General features: G+C 37.5%; 1 protein-coding gene across 2 annotated transcripts; it reads right to left on the minus strand.

The window, feature by feature from the left end:
• Positions 1 to 695: 695 nt before the first annotated feature.
• On the minus strand, positions 696 to 16956 carry ING5 (inhibitor of growth family member 5). Of its 2 annotated transcripts, none has more exons than XM_039320560.1 (8): positions 16456 to 16956; positions 14227 to 14298; positions 12487 to 12653; positions 11173 to 11284; positions 9753 to 9846; positions 6329 to 6464; positions 5593 to 5654; positions 696 to 4907 (listed from the first exon to the last, which is right to left on the minus strand). In XM_039320560.1, the coding sequence occupies exons 2-8, from the start codon at positions 14252 to 14254 to the stop codon at positions 4868 to 4870; spliced, it is 639 nt and encodes a 212-aa protein (XP_039176494.1). In that variant the 5' UTR covers positions 14255 to 14298; positions 16456 to 16956; the 3' UTR covers positions 696 to 4867. The 2 variants fall into 2 exon arrangements, with proteins under 2 accessions (XP_039176494.1, XP_039176493.1); XM_039320559.1 differs by having other exon boundaries at positions 16460 to 16953.
• Positions 16957 to 17557: the final 601 nt, after the last annotated feature.

The following is a 17557-nucleotide window of genomic DNA, read 5'->3' on the forward strand; positions in this document are numbered from 1 at the left end:
ATAGTCCACTGGAAGAGCCTGCTGAAACCCCTCCCCCAGAGCCCATCAAGCCGAATATGTGAAGTAGGCGAGGGCCATTTGCTGGCCACTTCCAGGAGATGGTGCATATTTTCATTCCTCACAAAGGGTGACACCTCCCCAGCATGCACCCAGGGGGCAGGGCCGACGCAGCAGGAGCCGGTCCCTTGCTGTTTCCACACGGCCTTGTGGAGCTAAGACTGAATGGTTTCAGCATAGATGGCCATTACAAAATTGTACATTGGCTCCCAGCTGGCCAAGGCACGGGAGCTTCCCTCATTGTTTCCATGATGGCTTCGTGGGCCACATGAAATCACGTCGCAGGCTGCATCTGGCCCCCGGGCCTTGTGTTTGACATGTCTGAGCTAGATGTTTTGAACAATAAGAATGGAATGAAACTAGTCAAAGCCAATGACTGTGATACAGTGGTGAAAGTGAGTTAATTGCATTTCAAGTATTAGTTATACTCCAGATTTGGTGTAAAGCATAAGTGAAATGCAAATCATTCAAAGGGCTCCTGGAATGGAGCTTAAAATATAAATCAGCTACACAACTGAGTTTTCTTCCCCAGAACTTTGAAGCACAAATTAAAAGTTAAAATCTAGATTATAGACAGAATTTTATTTCACTCTAGTTTGTGCACTATTTTCTTTCTCAGAAACAAACATGTCCATATATTTGTTCTCAAAAATACTTTATTTATAATAATATACCTAATATATCCATAACATGATCAAAAATACATTTCACATTTTAATAAAAAGATTTATAATATTCTCTTCATTTACAAAGGAAACATAAACCTAAAGCTCCGACTAGAAAATTTAGGCTGTGACATTTATTTATGAGGAACAATGGGATGAAGATAACATTTCTTTTCGAAAAATGGAGTTCATTTTTTAAAAACATGTTTCAGCTCATGTTCAAGTTTCAATAATGAAACCGGATACTGTACAATCACATTTAGAATAGTTTCTCAAAAGACAGGAATCAAGATGACAAGTTCAAAACCAATAAGGATTTTAAAGCTTCAAATATAATCTGGTTGGTATCAATGCAAAGCTTCTTTCAAAATAGGTATGTCAACATGGAAAAATTGCTCAGTCCAATACCATTTTTCAAAAATTGGATGATGAAATTTTACTCCCTCATGCTAAATACCTAATTCCTTGGAACTTAAGGATGAGTTTAAATCTTATTTATGATAAAGTTAAATTTGCTTCAGGAACTATATAGCAGCAGTAATTGTTGATATTACATAAAAAGAGCCTTTACTATCAAAGAGTACTGTACTCTACTGACAGGAAAAAACATAATTTAAAAGTAATTGCTATTATACTATAATCTATGTCACATTCTTCTAAATCTGGAATAGAAGGTTAAAAGCCATAATTACTACTTGTTAATAACTGAACTACTGATCTGTGAATTCTTACAAAAACTGCTGTCAATAAGAATGCATACTGTTTTATTGGAGGCTAGAAAATCTGTGACTCGGGTTATAAAAACTATGTAACATTGATCAAAAATCCTGTAAGATACTCGATATAATTTTATTATGTTACAACTGGGACTGTGAAACAGAATTACCAAGCATCTGACAGACTAAAAAATTAGTCAATTGATGCATCACTACCTACAGAGGCACACTTTATTTTATAGAAGATCAGTATAGTACACCCCCAATTTCACATTTATCTTTTGTTCTCTTCTAGGAACTCAACTTAGGGCAGGAATAGATACAATATAATCCTCCAGATTCTGCTGATTCCTGATGTCTGTCAACTTTAATCAGCATGAACAATGTATTAGATGATAGGAATTATCAAATAGCATTTATGTGGGAACAGACTACTCATTTGTGACTCCAGGACACCAATGACTCCTGCTCTTTTTGTAAAAAGAAATATTATCGGTGCTTTTTTTCATCTCTTTTGCAAGAATCTGACTTAGGACAAAATCTGTCTTCTAAAATTTTTAAGCATTGACAACAACACTATATAGTGGTACTTCAGTATTCAACTGCTTTGAAACTCATCCAATTTGGTACTCAATGCATTTTGAAGGAAAAATTTTGTCCTGGTACTTGTCATTTGTAGAGCTAGAACTTGCAAACTAGAACTTGTCAGTGTCTGATGCCTCATGACTCACTACTTTTTCCAGCCAAAACAAAGGGTGATCTGTTAATCATATGGTAGTCCTTGCCTTGTGCACATCCCCTTTCAGTCTTATCTTAGTTTCTGTGGTAATTTTGAATATATTTGCACTTTTTTTCTCATCAGTACAGTTAAACTGATTTTTTTATTTTATTTAATATAAGTATTAATTTTTAGATTTGTTTGTCATGTAAAGTATACATGAGAAAACTTTTAACATATTGCCTTAAAATGTGCATTGTTTTTGGTTTGGGAATGTATTGAAATTTCTTTTTGGTACTCATCACGCTTCCTGGAACCAATTAATGATGTGTACTGAGGTACCACTGTATAGCAATACGACATTCCAGAAGCACATAAGAACCCTACAGCATGAATATTACAATTTTATTTCTTCTCTCCTTCTTAGGAAAATAATGCAGTTTGCACATTTAGAAAGCAAGTACAGTTACAGAAAACATAAAATGGTACAAAGAATACTGCAACTGAACTGCATTACTAACTACAAAATTGTATGTATAAAACTATAAGAATTTGCATTCTTACATAATAAAAACCAAACTCTTGAAGTTTTTTTTTAAATGTAAACTAACAATTGTGTTTTGCAGCAATCTAGAGATCTGATTTTTCCATACTGAAATCGGATTCATTTTGATGCTGCAGATATAACGGTAGCAGTTTTTTAAAGCAGGGGTCCCCAACCTGTGGGCCGCAGCCTGGTAGTGGATCGTGGCCTACTGGCACCCGGGCTGCAGGATAGGCTGGCCAATGCACACGTGTGTGCATGCGCGCACCCCCTCACTTGTGCTAGTGCCATGGCTGTGGGGCGCAAAAACAGGTAAAATTTAGCCGCCGCACCTCGGGGTGTGAAAATGGGATATGCCACGGAGTGTGAAAATGGGCCACTGCACCACCAGAGTGCAAAAAGAGCCGCCACCACACAAAAATGGGACACCACCACACTGCAAGGCGCAAAAATGGCCACCACAGGGAGCGGAAACAGGCCATCACCGCACTGCAGGGAGCAAAAATGGCACCGCCGCATTGAAACAAGGTGCTGCACCACACAAGAACGAGGCAGGGCTAGTATCACATGGGCGCTAGCCCCACCCCGTTTGTGGCACATGTGTGCTCGCGGCCCCATGCGTGCACACATATAAAATGCTTCCCCTCCCTTTTCCTCCAGTCCGCCAACCAATAAAGTTTGGTGGTCTCTGGTTTAAAGAAAGGGATTGATTGCTAACATTTTTGCACTCATCTTTACATTACAACCTAAAACCAATTCTAGCAAATTAGACAACTAGCTATTTGTAAAAGGGTATGCTTCTCTTTTAAATTGCCTTCACTTTTTATTTTTAAAAAGTTAAAACATACTATTTAAAAGCTGAAGATTGTATGACAGAGTCCTTGATGAACAAGTGTGTTTTTATCTAGCTGAACAGAATTGTCAGGTTTATGAATTATATAAAAGCATGCAAACTTTGAACTATGAGAGAATGACAGATGAGCAACAAAAAGTGTGTGTGTGTGTGTGTGTGTTTGATGGGGGAATGCCGATCACTTACATGAGAAACTCAGAAAAGAATGCTAACGTTTACAGTGGGCAGTAGAAAATTTCTTAGTGAAGTCAGAAAATGAGCATTTCGTATCAGGTAAGCCTTAGAACTGCATAACCTTCTATCAAACACTTTTGTGCAGTTATGGGAACTTCTCCTTTTCTAAAACTTTATTCCCTGAAAACTAGCTTTCCTGGTCCTTTGTTTGTTAATCCAAACTTATTTTAAAATATTAAATCTTACTTTATTTTATGAGAGATTTATACTATACTGATAACACAGGTATTATTTCTCTGAGCCTTCAGTTTCAGTGAAATCAGAATGAAGCCCAGAAGGAGCAGTACACCGAAACAATAACAATTTTGAAACTCCTCTATTTTATGTGTGAGCTCCCCTAATCAAAAACAAATTTTCTTTGTTCTTTGTGTAAAATATAACTCTGCAAACTTATTTCCAAAGAGGCAAAATTGCACATGGAAATTCTCAGCTCCTTGACAGAATCCAATGTTGTACAAATGGAAATTCTACCTGCAAAAGTGAATTACAAGATTCCATACCTTATCAACAATGATAAAGATTTTGATACTGGCTTTAAAAGACTTCATAAATATTGTGCAAAGCAAAGGCCTGCATCAAAAATTATGCAAGTCTAGCCTTCTCACGCAACAGGATTCATACTTCACTCTGAATGTGTTTCCCAATGCTCATCCCAAATCTCTACAATAATTTTAGAGGATGCATTGGGAAATACAAGAGAAAACATGTCATTCTGCCAGTGAAATGACACTGGTGAAAGCTTCCCAAAATGACTACATTTTGTGACAACAAAAAATGCTATCTTCTTCACATGAAAGGCCACAGGCAGGGTTCAGTATATTAGCAGAAATTCCAGTGCAGACCTTCACACCTTTTTAAGTATTTCATACCTTTGATTACAGTGACAAAGAATTGTACTTTGTAACCCAAATAATCATCACTAATGAACTTCCTATATACCCCACTTTTATCATTAGCATGGCTAATAAAGAGAACATTTGGCTACTGCTTTGTTTCAGGCCAAACAAGGTGGGTTGGTGATGAAAACAAAATTCTGCAACCTATGAATATATTAAACTTTTTTCATACTGTACATCATTTCTACTTCTTCTTCTTGTCCTGCGCACAGCGAGGACAATACCTAAAAAAAGAAAAGCGTTATATTTAGCCCAATACACTTCTATGAAACCACTGCTATTTGACAAAGGAATAAATTGATTTATGAATAGATTAACATGAAAACCACTGGAGATCTCATGCCCCCTATTAATATAATCACAGACATATTCACTTCCCTTATTTTCATCCATTGATCCAATACATACACATATCTTTGCATGTTGGCCTAAATGTCCTAAACCCACATATGATATGTATATTACGTGTGTGGATGCGTAGTTTTTTAATTTGACAATTTAAAGTCACTTTGCAAATAGACAGATGTATAAATTCTAAAATCTCAGATTTCAGTGATATTTTCAAATAAAGGAACAGTAATTTCTTCATACAGCAGTTTGCTGAATGATATACATTTCTAAATTCAGTGGGATATGTTTCCCAGCAGATATGCTTACAGTAATTGCATCAGACCACTTTCCCCTAAATTGATACCTGACAGATATGTTGGGACTATAATTTCCAGCACATCCAGAAAGTTGCTAGATTGAGGAAGGGTTGTCTTATATTATAAGCTCAGATATCAAAAGATAGCTCTTCCACAATAATTTAGAAAGCACTGAATCAAATATATCTTAGCAACAGTGTTTTCAACCTTCTTGGGACAAATGATCTAGGAGAACAAAAAGCAAATAATTCACGGTACATACCATTTCCCTTTGGGTTTGGTTGTGAGATCCACACAAGCAAAGTGAAACCATTCAATTGGACACTATATTTGGGGTTGAAAAAAAGATGAATGGCATAATTTTTTCATTATCATTCTTATGAGCTACCTAGTCCTTCTGAATCATATGCAGAAGTAGCAAATTTTATTTCAATATTCTTTCTTGTAAAATGCTTACATTGTAGAAGTACAGGGCTTATTTTTTACAGCAAAGAAAACAGGAGCACATTAGCTGATGATATATTCATGATTTCATAGTAGTATGTATTCCATATTTCATAATATGAAATATGGAGCAATGATATGCGGAGAATGTTAATGTATGGATTTTTCAAATTAAACAAATATAATAATTGAACTTTTCCAAAATTGTGTAACAAAAAGTCTACAGAATCCTTCTATGGTGCTATTAGGGCTGTGATTTTTTTTCTTTGCATCTTCTTTTTCTTTCCTTTAAGCCTATAAATCAGTGTAATTTTAAATAGCTACCGCAGTGCTGCTTCCTCCACATTTGCAACACAAATTCTTGTAAAATAAATTGTATTTCCTGGAAGGGTACAAGATGACTCAATGTTCCAACACTTTGTAAGAATCAGGGATGGGTTTGTGATTTTATGAAGAATCCTATACTGGATTGGCAGTTGTTTTTGGTTTAGACTGCAAATTTTATCCCACAGTACAAATGGATTTGTCATACTTTGTTTTATTTCAATACTCACATCAGGGTTGTCACACCCAATCATTTCTCCATAAGATACTTGATGGCACAAGCAGTATGTGGGTTCATTGGGATCCACTGGCATGTCCAAGACATCAGAAGGGTGAACTGACATGATGGTATCAGCTAATTCAGATCTGCAATGATATAAATTCAATGGAACTGGGTGAATGTCAGTGACTCAGAATGTAAGAGTCAGTGATTCAGAATGTAAGAGTTTGTCGTTAACTAGAAGGGGTTCAAAAATTGAAATATTAAAAAGTTGTTGTATCCATACCAGTCAGTTCTCAAGGAAATTTAGAAACTATTTTTGCTGTTCAACTAGCACACTTATTCTCACTTTCAATCAGATAAAGCAATCCATCAATCAATTATACATCAACATGAGAAGCTGCCACTCCCAGAGTAAAAAATGTTCCTTAGTTCCCATTCTTTGAAACCATTAAACATAGGGTTATTTTTCAAAAATCCTAAACAAGTAACAACTCTAGAAATAACTCTTTCCATGCTGAAATTCTAGTGGAGATGGTAGTCTTTCTCACTTGTAACCACTTAAATTAAAATAAATGTGCATAAAAGTGGTTGTGTGATGAGCAGAAAGCAGGCAATATGTTCTAATTGTTACAATGAAACAGAAGCTGTACAGTGCAAATATTAATTTGAACACTGCAGATAAGTTTTTAAATAGTGCTTTTTGAGTAATAATCAATAGAGAGGTGCATTCCAGATAAATTGTTTGATTTCTCTAATACCATGAATTGAATAGAATAATAAAGATTTACAATCAAACCAAAAGTCAGAACAAGTCTTGCCAGACTAACTCTATTGCATTTTTAATCAAGAAACATCCTTAATAAATTGTGAGCAAATCATGATTTCAGAAAAACATCTGACAAAGTATTCCATGATATTCTGATTAGCAAATTGACAAGGTCTGGATGGGTTAACAATTAAGTGGGCAATATCCGTTCTATTTCTCAACATTTTTATTAAGGACTTGAAAGAACAGATGAGAACATGCTTAACAAGCCTGCAGACAAAACAATATAGTACAAGTAGTCCTTGACTTACAACCGTTTTAGTGACCAGCACTGAAAAAAGTGACTTATGACCGTTTTCACATTTATGACCATTGCCGCATCCCCATGATCACTAGAATATAAATTCAGATGCTTGGCAACTGACTCATGACAGTTGCAGTGTCCTGGGGTCATGTGATCACCTTTTACCATCTTCTAACAAGCAAAGTCAATGGGGCAACCAGATTCAGTTAACAACCGTGTTACTAAATTAACAACTGCAATGATTCACTTAACAACTGGAAAGGTTGTAAAATGGGGCAATCACTTAACAACGGCCTCTTTAACATCATAAATTTTAAGCTTGATTGTGATCATAAGTTAGGATTATCTGTATTAATAATGCCTCAAAACCAGAAATAAAATTTAACACAATATTAATAAACAAGAAAAGTTCAGGATACTAGAATGGGTTCAGAAAGACTACAAGAAGGATCAAAGGACTGGGAAAGTAAATTCTATGAAGAGAGACTATTTCTCTATGTTTTATTCTTTAGGGGAAAAAAAGGCAGAAGATGAACTAGACAAGTCTCTACAAATCTCTGGAAGAACATTCCAGGACACAAATATGTATGATCTTATGTTTAAATGTAATTATCAACTGATATTTTTCAAAGATGATACACAGCAGAAAGATACTACTCTTGGGTTTTTGAATAGCTTAAACATTTTTTCTGTACTGTTTTGTCTTGCTCCCACTCATAAATTCATATCACCCAATAAAATTATTCTCTTCCACTATATTCAAAGCAGCATAACACAAAGCAGTCACAAACCTATGGTTTTCCACTTGAATATGCATCTGCAATCATCTAGATGATGCTATTGGTTCCTTTATGATACCTACACGGTTTCATTCATAAACTTACAATTTCACCTCCTTGTAGTATCCATCAGCCCCATTGTTCAAGATCAGACCACTTTCATTCAAATAATTACATAATTATTAACGTTCTTTCATTCATGTTACTCCTTAATGCTTGCTCTTTATCATTTATTCCTTGTACATTCCAAACTACAATCTTCTGTAAGCTGTGGTCATCATCAGATTCACCCACAGACATTAATTTTTGCTGCCCACCATGGCTTTGGTCAAACAAAGCTTTCACATGTTTTTAGGAATTATAGGGAAGGCATATACTAGGTTACCAGCTGAATGACTTCTCCAGGCAACCCCCAAGAATGTGTTTTTCTTCCCTCTCACATAATCCACTTGTCATGCCTCAGATTAGGCAGGTAGAGACACAGTCTTTACACAGGAGTACTCCTTTGTGCTTGCTGTAGTTGGAGAGCAGGGAAGAATAAGAGTTTCCCCCTCCCCTCTTCTGCTGCCTCCCTCTTCCTCCTAGCCCATTGCTTTTGCTTCCTCTGTTCCTCTTCCTTTCAATGCATCTTCCCTTACCTCTAACCTTGCTGGAAAGTACCTCAGCCATGGTACTCTCTTGGCCTATTTCTCTATGCACCATGTGAAAGTTTTCTGATAAAAAATGCCATTTTCCTGCCAGATAGCTTTGATCTGGTTTCAACTTGCCTTACCAAAGGCTGGCACCAAAATGGAGGTCTACTATGTCTTCAAAAAAAGGAAAACAAGCCATTTTGGAGTTGTGGTTAAGAGTAAAGTCTAGATCAGCAATGTCACATGACGTATCGCGACTTTTTCTCCCTTGCCAGCAATCGGGTGGGTGCGGTTTCGGCATGACGCATCCGGCCCGCGGGCCAGCAGTTTTGACATCCCTGGTCTAGATGAACCCCTCAATGACACTCGTGTCACATAAAGTATTTCCTGCTAAAGATACAGACAGTACTAATTAGTTTGGGCACATTTTGCCCATATGCTACAACTGCAACCAATGCTCAATTTTTATCCCAAGCTCACTGGCACTACCCTCTGCGAGCTAGGATATCTAGAGACTGCTATTCCCAATAGTTATTATCTGTTCATTCTCCAACCCTTCTCCAGATTGGGTGTTTTTTTAAACCCATTTGAAGCCAGTCTGGTAAGAGATGTGATTTCTTCCCAAAACCGAAGGCAAAAAACAAAGACAAAATGGAGTTTCCTTTCTCTCTTTTTAAGGCCTACCTGGAAAAGAACTTTCTTGCTTTTGACTAGTGGTTGGCTTCCTATGTTTTTTTTCGTTTCTGTCCATTCTCAAGACTGACAGATCCAATTTGAATAATCTTGAAATCTTTTGTGCCTGAATGGGTTTTTTTCCTTCTCACTAAAAGCTACAATCCAAAACATTATATGGACTCTGGAATGAAAATGTGATTCTACTGCAAGTTGACTTTTGGGGGGAAAAATCCAAACCCAAGAACTCTTGCCTATGGTCTGTACTAATTTCTAACCTTCGTTTTGGTTTCTTTTTCACTGGAACATCTTCCTCTGATGTCCGCCGGCCTCGACCACGAGATGTTTTCTTATCCTTTGGAATTCTCCCCTCTGAAACACAAGTATTTTTCATTAACTACATTATTTAGGAAAATAGTATGATTTTTATTTTTAAACATGTGTACTAATATTATCACAGGAGGCTTTTCTCCAATGCCATTTTCAATTAAGTAATCTCATAGGCATCCAGGCAAAGAGTAAGCTTTTTTTATAGGGCTGTCATAAGGCACTTCCTCAAGGCCACATTATACACTTTCCTCCTCTCCAATCATAAAGGAAAGCATATTGATATAAATCAAGCTGTTCCTATAGATTATTGCACCATAGCAATGGGATCAGGCATTGCTGTTACCTTGACGCTAATATGGTATAACTTCAAAACAGTGTTTGGTAGATTCCCAAATCTTTCTCTTCTCCTACCCAGCATCACCCTCTGGCAGGACATCAAATACAAATTGGTGCAATGAGTAAGGCTGAAGGGTTTAATCCATAATTTTATTGCTTATTTATTTATTCTTAATTTTTATTATTCATTGCTTGCTTCTTTTAACAAACAGATTCTGCAAGAATCCTGATGATCTCTAGAACACAGATTCTTTCAAATTGTTTCAGGGACTATTACTTCCTTGGCAGATCAGGAGTCCTGTTAAAGATAGATAAGTCTAGTTCCAACAACTTCTCTTCACAAAATCTGCCTAATAGAAAGTATTAATTTGAAATACAGGTAGTCCTTGACTTATGACCACAATTGAGCCCAAAATTTCCATTACAAAGCAAGACAGTCATTGAGTTTTACCCCATTTTACAACCTTTCTTGCCACTGTTATTAAGTGAATCACTATAGTTGTTAAGTTGGTAGCACGGTTCAGTGACTCTGACTTCCCCATTGACGTTGCTTGACAAAAGATCGTAAAAGGTGATCACATGACCCCAGGATACAGCAATAGTCATAAATATGAGCCAGATACCAAACGGCCAAATTTGATCACGTGACCATTGGGATGCTGCAACAACCTTAAGTATGAAAAATGGCCATAAGTCACTTTTTTCAGTGCCATTGTAACTTTGAACAGTCACTAAACAAAAGTAGACATGGCAAATCAGAAAAATTGCATTCCTGGATCTTTCTCATTTTTCTTTCCCGAGGACAATTTCTTATAAATCATTTTTGGTCAAATAAATAGTCTTTTCTTTCTCCATTCCAGTATTTAAGTGTAATGATAATTATATCATCAATCATATACTTTCTCATATTCCAAGCTTCTCCATACACAAATATGTATACACAACCCAAGGACCAAGATTGATGGCTTAGACAGATTTAAAAAAATAATTCAAGTTCTAAAGGTTCTATCATCTTAGTCACAATATCCATACTTTTTAAGTTTTGTGTCACAGGACTTTCAAAATCACTGCCTTCCAACTTATCCTTCAAATCAGCTTCAAATCGGGCAAGGTCAGCATCCAGCCGTCGAATGTGCTTGTCCACCTGAAACAGAGACAGAGACACCACTGAGCTGAAGAAAACAAATTTTCTTAAATAGTATTTTAATTCTAATTAGACTCCTTTTCTGTAATAAAATGTTAGAAGTTTGGTATACATGTTTAGAAGGTAAAACAAGAATAGGTTTAAAGTACAAGGAAGCAGGATTTTGATTGGATATCAAGGAGAATTTCCTAATCATAACAAACCGTCTCAAGAGGCAGCACACTCTCCTTCACTGCAAGGATATAAAAATAGCCAGAATGGCTCTGATGTTATAAATAAGGGATTCTTAAACTAGATGATTGATAATGTCCTTTCCAGCCACTATATTATTTTTTTTAATTAGGTATTTTTAAGAAAAGGGAAAAAAGAAAGCATCAAATCGATTAATACTGAATTTATGAACAATATAGAATTAGGTTTCATTTTTCATTATTTCATTAATTAGTTTTAAATAACTGAATACTGTAAGCAATATTCATATATTGTATATATTTTTATAATTTTTATAAACCACCCCAAAATACTTTTATGTTTTTCTCATTTGCTAGTGTAGCTAGCAGGCACACTAAATTTGGCTGCTGGCAAGCTGTTGTGAAGCTTCGTAGTGGTAACAAATATGTAATAATTATGAAAAAAAAATTAAGACAACATTGGAAACATTTTTCTGTAAGTACAGAAACAAGGGAACACTATCATAATAGCAATTCTTTTTACTAAACAGAATCTATCAGCTACAGCTCAATGTCAAGTGCACAATATAGTTATATCTGTCAAAAATCATGGCTTAGTACAATGTGTGAGTACCTATTGTGTCATAGCTGTTAATATATTCCTCAGTGAAATTCTAATCAATAAATCCACTTCAGAAACTTGGCTGAAGAGACAATTCTGATAAATGTATTTCTGACAAATATAGTTACTTATCAGACACATTCACTCTAGACTTCACAATTTTACTACTCCTTCCATTGTGTAAAAGATTAAATGAGGAAATAGTACAATCTTATACACAAGCTCTGAAGCAGAAAAATTATAATGATTGGTGTTAAGCAGAAGTCCAGCACAGCACCTCCATTCGTCCAGAAATCAGTTACTAAATATTAAAAAAATGCTGCCATCTGAAACATAAGCTAAAAGGTTAGATAAGAGATATCATAAACATAGGCAGTCTTATGCAGTATCATTCCTCTATTTAATCTTACCATCTCGTAGGTCTGCATGGCCAACTGCACTTTGTCATCACTATATTCTTTGCATTTTGTATAAGCATTTTGGATCTTCTGCAAGATTTCCACTCTTTGCTCCGATGACAGATCCCGCACTGTTGAAATATATTGTGCAGCAAGACTATCTATTTCTGCTTTCTTGTCTGAAGAATAATGAGAAACAGTATAAGTATAAAACTGAAACTGCAATCCAAACTTTATCATACCGAAAAGCCTAAAAAAATTTAATGAGGATTTTGTTTAAATAGAGAACTAAGAAATTGTGTTTTCATGCTGCAGTTAGCTCATTTACTAGGGAATGTTTTACTGATCACATTGGCATTTAGTTTCACATAAACACAATAAGTATCTAATTGTATTTTATAACTGAAATGTTTCAAGAACCATACAAAACAAAACCTATTTCTCATTTTAAATACAAATGTGTTTATTTTAAAATATAGGATGGAAATTCCAAACCTGACATGTGTTTAAAAGTCTTTAGTACAGCAATTTCTAAAATTTCAGTACCTCAATCTCCAATGAATTTACTTCATCCACTAACTCACTGGCAGCCATTTCTTTACCACAAAATCCTTAAGCATACTACCAGATGTATGGTGTATTTACTGAATATCTCATATGTGATTTGGGATGCTAGCTAGTATTAGAAGAGAGCTAAACAAAATATCTCACTCTGCCTCCAGAAATCAGCTAGTTAGAGAAAGAGAGTGGTGTATTATTTGACTCTCTTGAATGTAAATGGCTGGTATAATAATTTTGAGGATCAAAACATTAAATTTCTGCTGGTGGAAGGAAACATCCCTTTGTATTCAGTCCTCTGAAATAGTTTGATTTAAACATGTTTTCCAACAATATCTCATAAATTCAAATGCATAACTTATTTCCCATATGCAAGCAGAGAACCAAAGTTAAAGAAATGGGCTACTTCTAATATCATACTGTTTGTCTATGGAGATTCTCAGTCATCCAGGTCATGGTTGTCCCAAAGGTGCTTTTTCAAGAGGCAACTGGCACACTTTAACCCCAAGAATGCTGGGAATATAAATCCTTCCAATCCCCACAATCTAGTCAGAGCTGAAGAAGCTTCTTGGACGAGAAGCAAAACATTTTCAAAGAAAAACAAGGAAGTCCATTTGCCTCTTGTCCTTTGGGAAATTGTACTGTTTGTCCTTTAAAACATTTGTCATATACAAAAATAAAATATTAAATAATTTGATTATCACTAATTATTTTCAAGATGTAGAAAATAATCTTAATTGTTTGACTTTTATTTTAAATATGTATGACGAATCCTTAAACTTGTCTTCTCAGATCTGTCTAAATTTAATACCAGGTATACATTACATCAAAAATGGAAAACCTTTCTTTCTGTTAAAGGCTATATTGCTTTAGGGTCAACATGAGAAATACATTGCTTTGAGAGTAACATGAGAGATACAGCTAAAATAAACAGTGAATGGGGCTCGCACCAAAAGTACATAGTCATTTTTTTCCTAATGCCTCTTTTTTCTTTCATTCTCTTTCTGTTGCTCTTTCAACTCTCTTCCACGGATAAAGTATAGGAGAGGATATGAATCACTTACCATGATTCTGAACTGATCTCTTGCAAAGGGCTTTTTAAATTAGACCAAAGGCTACATGTGATCCTAGAACAATAGGTTGTATTCCTGCATTATCTGAAAAAGATCTGAGAGTTAATATATTTGAATATACCTTCTGTTCTCTGATCCAGTTCGCGCATAAGTTGGAAGTTTCTCTGTAATTCACAGGGCAGGTTTTCAATGCCTGAAAAAGATATAGAACAGTGGTTCTCAATGTTTGTGTGACGGCGACCCCTGCCACACAAACGTTCTGCGCATGCGCGCCCCCACGTGCGGCGCGCATGTGTGGCGCCGCCCCCACGCGTGGCGCGCATGCGCGGCGCCACCCCCACGCGTGGCACGCATGCGCGGCGCCACCCCGAGGGGAGAAAATGGCGGATCGCCTTCTTTGGCGACCCCCGAAAAATGGTCGATCGACCCCAAATGGGGTCGCGACCCACAGGTTGAGAACCGCTGATATAGAAAGACTGAATTATTTTCATACCACAAATCTTTTCAAATTAAATTTCTAACCACAAAAAGTTTGTAACTATCATGATGATTTCTTCCCACCATACCTCATTTCCATCCTTCTTGGTCTCATAGGTCCCAGTGCTTAAGGTTGGAAAACAAACATTGCTAGAGCCTAAGATACTTTAAAATCTCCAAATGAGACTTAAAAGTCTTAATTGTGGCTCATAAACATAGCTCACTTCATTAGTTCTGTTCACTAACATTCTTGCTGTCTCTGAATGTTCTGTTATCAGAAAATATTAGCAGAAATAAAGCAGAAAAGCTAAAGTTGCAGAGATGTCACCATGCAATTTCCCTGTTTTCTACCAATATTATGGATAATGGCAGAAGATATTGCTGAGAATTCTTTCACCAACTTTACTTCTATCACCAGCATTTATAATACATTTTTGGCACAGAAGGGTATACCCTTTCCATTATGAATTTTTTTTTCCATACATATGGTATCTCTGACACTTCACATTCTAATCCTATGGACCCTTTATCAATGTTGTTAGGCATCTGAGAGAATTCCTTATCCTCACAGCGGTCCTTCCATCTCACCAGCTTGTTACTGAGCAAGGGGGTTTGCAGGCGGTCTTCTACTGGAAAATGCATTAAAATGTTCTATGTGAACACTCCCTGTTACACTGAAGAGGAGTATGAGAGAGATCAGTAACATGCAATACTCCAATTAGTCTGCTGCAAGACTATTCATCCCATCCAGCCATGGGAGTTTGTTATTTCCTAGTCATTTCTGTTCTGGCTGCTGAAGAGAAAAAAATATATCAATGTTCCTTCCTTCCTTCCTTCCTTCCTTCCTTCCTTCCTTCCTTCCTTCCTCTTGTAATTAAACTATTGATCACTAATCTTTTCTAGTGCAATAATTCAGTAGATGTGTGGATAAGCCTAACATGGGGGGCAGACCAGATCTCAACTCAATTCAATCTTTATACAGGTAATCCTCGATTTATGGCCACAACTGAGCCCAACATTTATGTTGCTAAGTGAAACATTTGTTAATTGAGTTTTGCCCTTTTACGACCTTTCTTGCCACAATTGCTAAGTGAACCACTGCAGTTGTTAATTAAGTAACATGGTTGTTAAGTGAATCTGGTTTCCTCAATGACTTTGCTTGTCAGGTTACAAAAGGGGATCACATGACCCTGGGATGCTGCACCCGTCATAAATATGAACCAGTTGCCAAGCATCTGAATTTTGATCCTGTGACTACAGCGATGCTGCATTGTTATAAGTGTTAAAAGCAGTCACAAGTCCCTTTTTTCAGCATCGTTGTAACTTTGAATGGTCACTAAATGAACTATTGTAAGTCGAGGGCTACCTGTAGATGGTGAGAGGGATAGCTCAATAGTTTCAAGAGCAAAATCTGTAAAGATGGTTCGCTTTTCCTCTTGCAAGTGTTTTAAACTAACTGTTTTAAGTAACTGTGCAGACCTGCAGCGAGGCATAAAAAGGAAGTACTTTCACGGCCACGAGATTGTTCAAAGAGAAGATGGGGTCTGTTGTACACGGGGCAGTCAGCCGGGAAAATGCTTCAGGTTTAAAAAAGACGAGGAGAATGTTTCTCTAACAAGCTTACAGGTGGCATTGATGGCGAGGAGCGCGGAAGCGGCCCCTACCGGCGAAGACCATCAACTACAACCCCAGACCCGACTGAATGTCTTTTTCCGCTCGCAGTTAAGAGGTGTGACGCAGCAAAAATACCCCGCCGGTTAGTTCCTCTCTCGCCCCCCCCCCCCGGCACAAACACATATCGGGGCTATGATGCAGCTGCAACAGCCGGCAAGACCACGCGGCGCTTCAACCCTTCCCCCAACGCCGCACTCACTCACTGTCCAGGTAGTGCTCCAAATACAAGGCCGCTGCCGCCATCTCGAGACAGCCAACCGCCAACCAACCGGCCGACGCCCACCTTTCAGCCGTCGCGCGCTCGGCGCTGTCACCCTAGCGCCTTTGCAATGGCCGGCCAAGCTTTCATCGCATAATCATGAGACGCCGCCACCGATTGGTCGCGCCGCCACCGTGCCGCCTATCAATGAGAGGGCGGTGACGAGGACTGGAACGCCGGAGCCGTCCGGCCACTGGTTCTCCCCCAGCGGGCGAAGTTGGCTGGATGCTAGAAAGTTTGCAGCAGATGGCCCGGGGCGCGCCTGCCAGGAAACAGCACCTCCTTAAAGTCTTTGCTTAATATCAAATGCAGCTTGGATGACTATAGTGTTCTCGGCTCGAAGACTTTGACTAATGTTTCATGCTTCTTTGACGAATTCATTCGTATTTGTTTTTCAAAGTAAAGGGAGTTCTTCCTTGTCCTATTCTACCCAGTACCCTTTCTCTAAGACACACCCAAGAGATAGAAATGAACTTAAAACGGATTGCGAACTGCTTATCCCGTTTGTCAACCCGTGGAATGAAAATAGATATTTTCACAACAGATAAAGCAAAGCGTGCTACTTGGGAGGGTTCTTTTCCAATGAAATGGAGGGGGGGGGAGTTGAAAGTGGTGCTTTATTTTTCATGGTGAACCTGCAAAAATGGTTTGAAAAGATCCAGGTAGAAGTCCATCCAATTACCCGCTTGCTTCGTTGAAGCCAGCCACTTTCGTACCAGGATCGTTGTGGGGATAAATGAGGGAGTGCCACGTGCTCAGCCTTCAGCATCCGAAGCAGAGGTTTGGCATACGTAAGGATGAATAAAATTCCTCGGAAATACAGCCAAATGAGCTTGGGACGTTCTCTCACTAAATAAATATATTGCGTATGAGAGTGTTCTACGATCGCTTCTTCCATTGTCATGAAAGGGTTACCACCATCAATCCCGTATTTTTAAAAATAATTTCTAAAACCTTCCTCTCAGCACATGCAGTTCCCAGCTTCCAGTTCCCCCTACAAACTGATCAGCGACTGTTTACACTGTATAGAATTTTCTACAAG

Source organism: Crotalus tigris, unplaced genomic scaffold (assembly GCF_016545835.1).
Source record: "Crotalus tigris isolate CLP2741 ecotype Arizona unplaced genomic scaffold, ASM1654583v1 scf7180000023658.1318691, whole genome shotgun sequence".
Classification (NCBI taxonomy): Eukaryota; Metazoa; Chordata; class Lepidosauria; order Squamata; family Viperidae; genus Crotalus; species Crotalus tigris.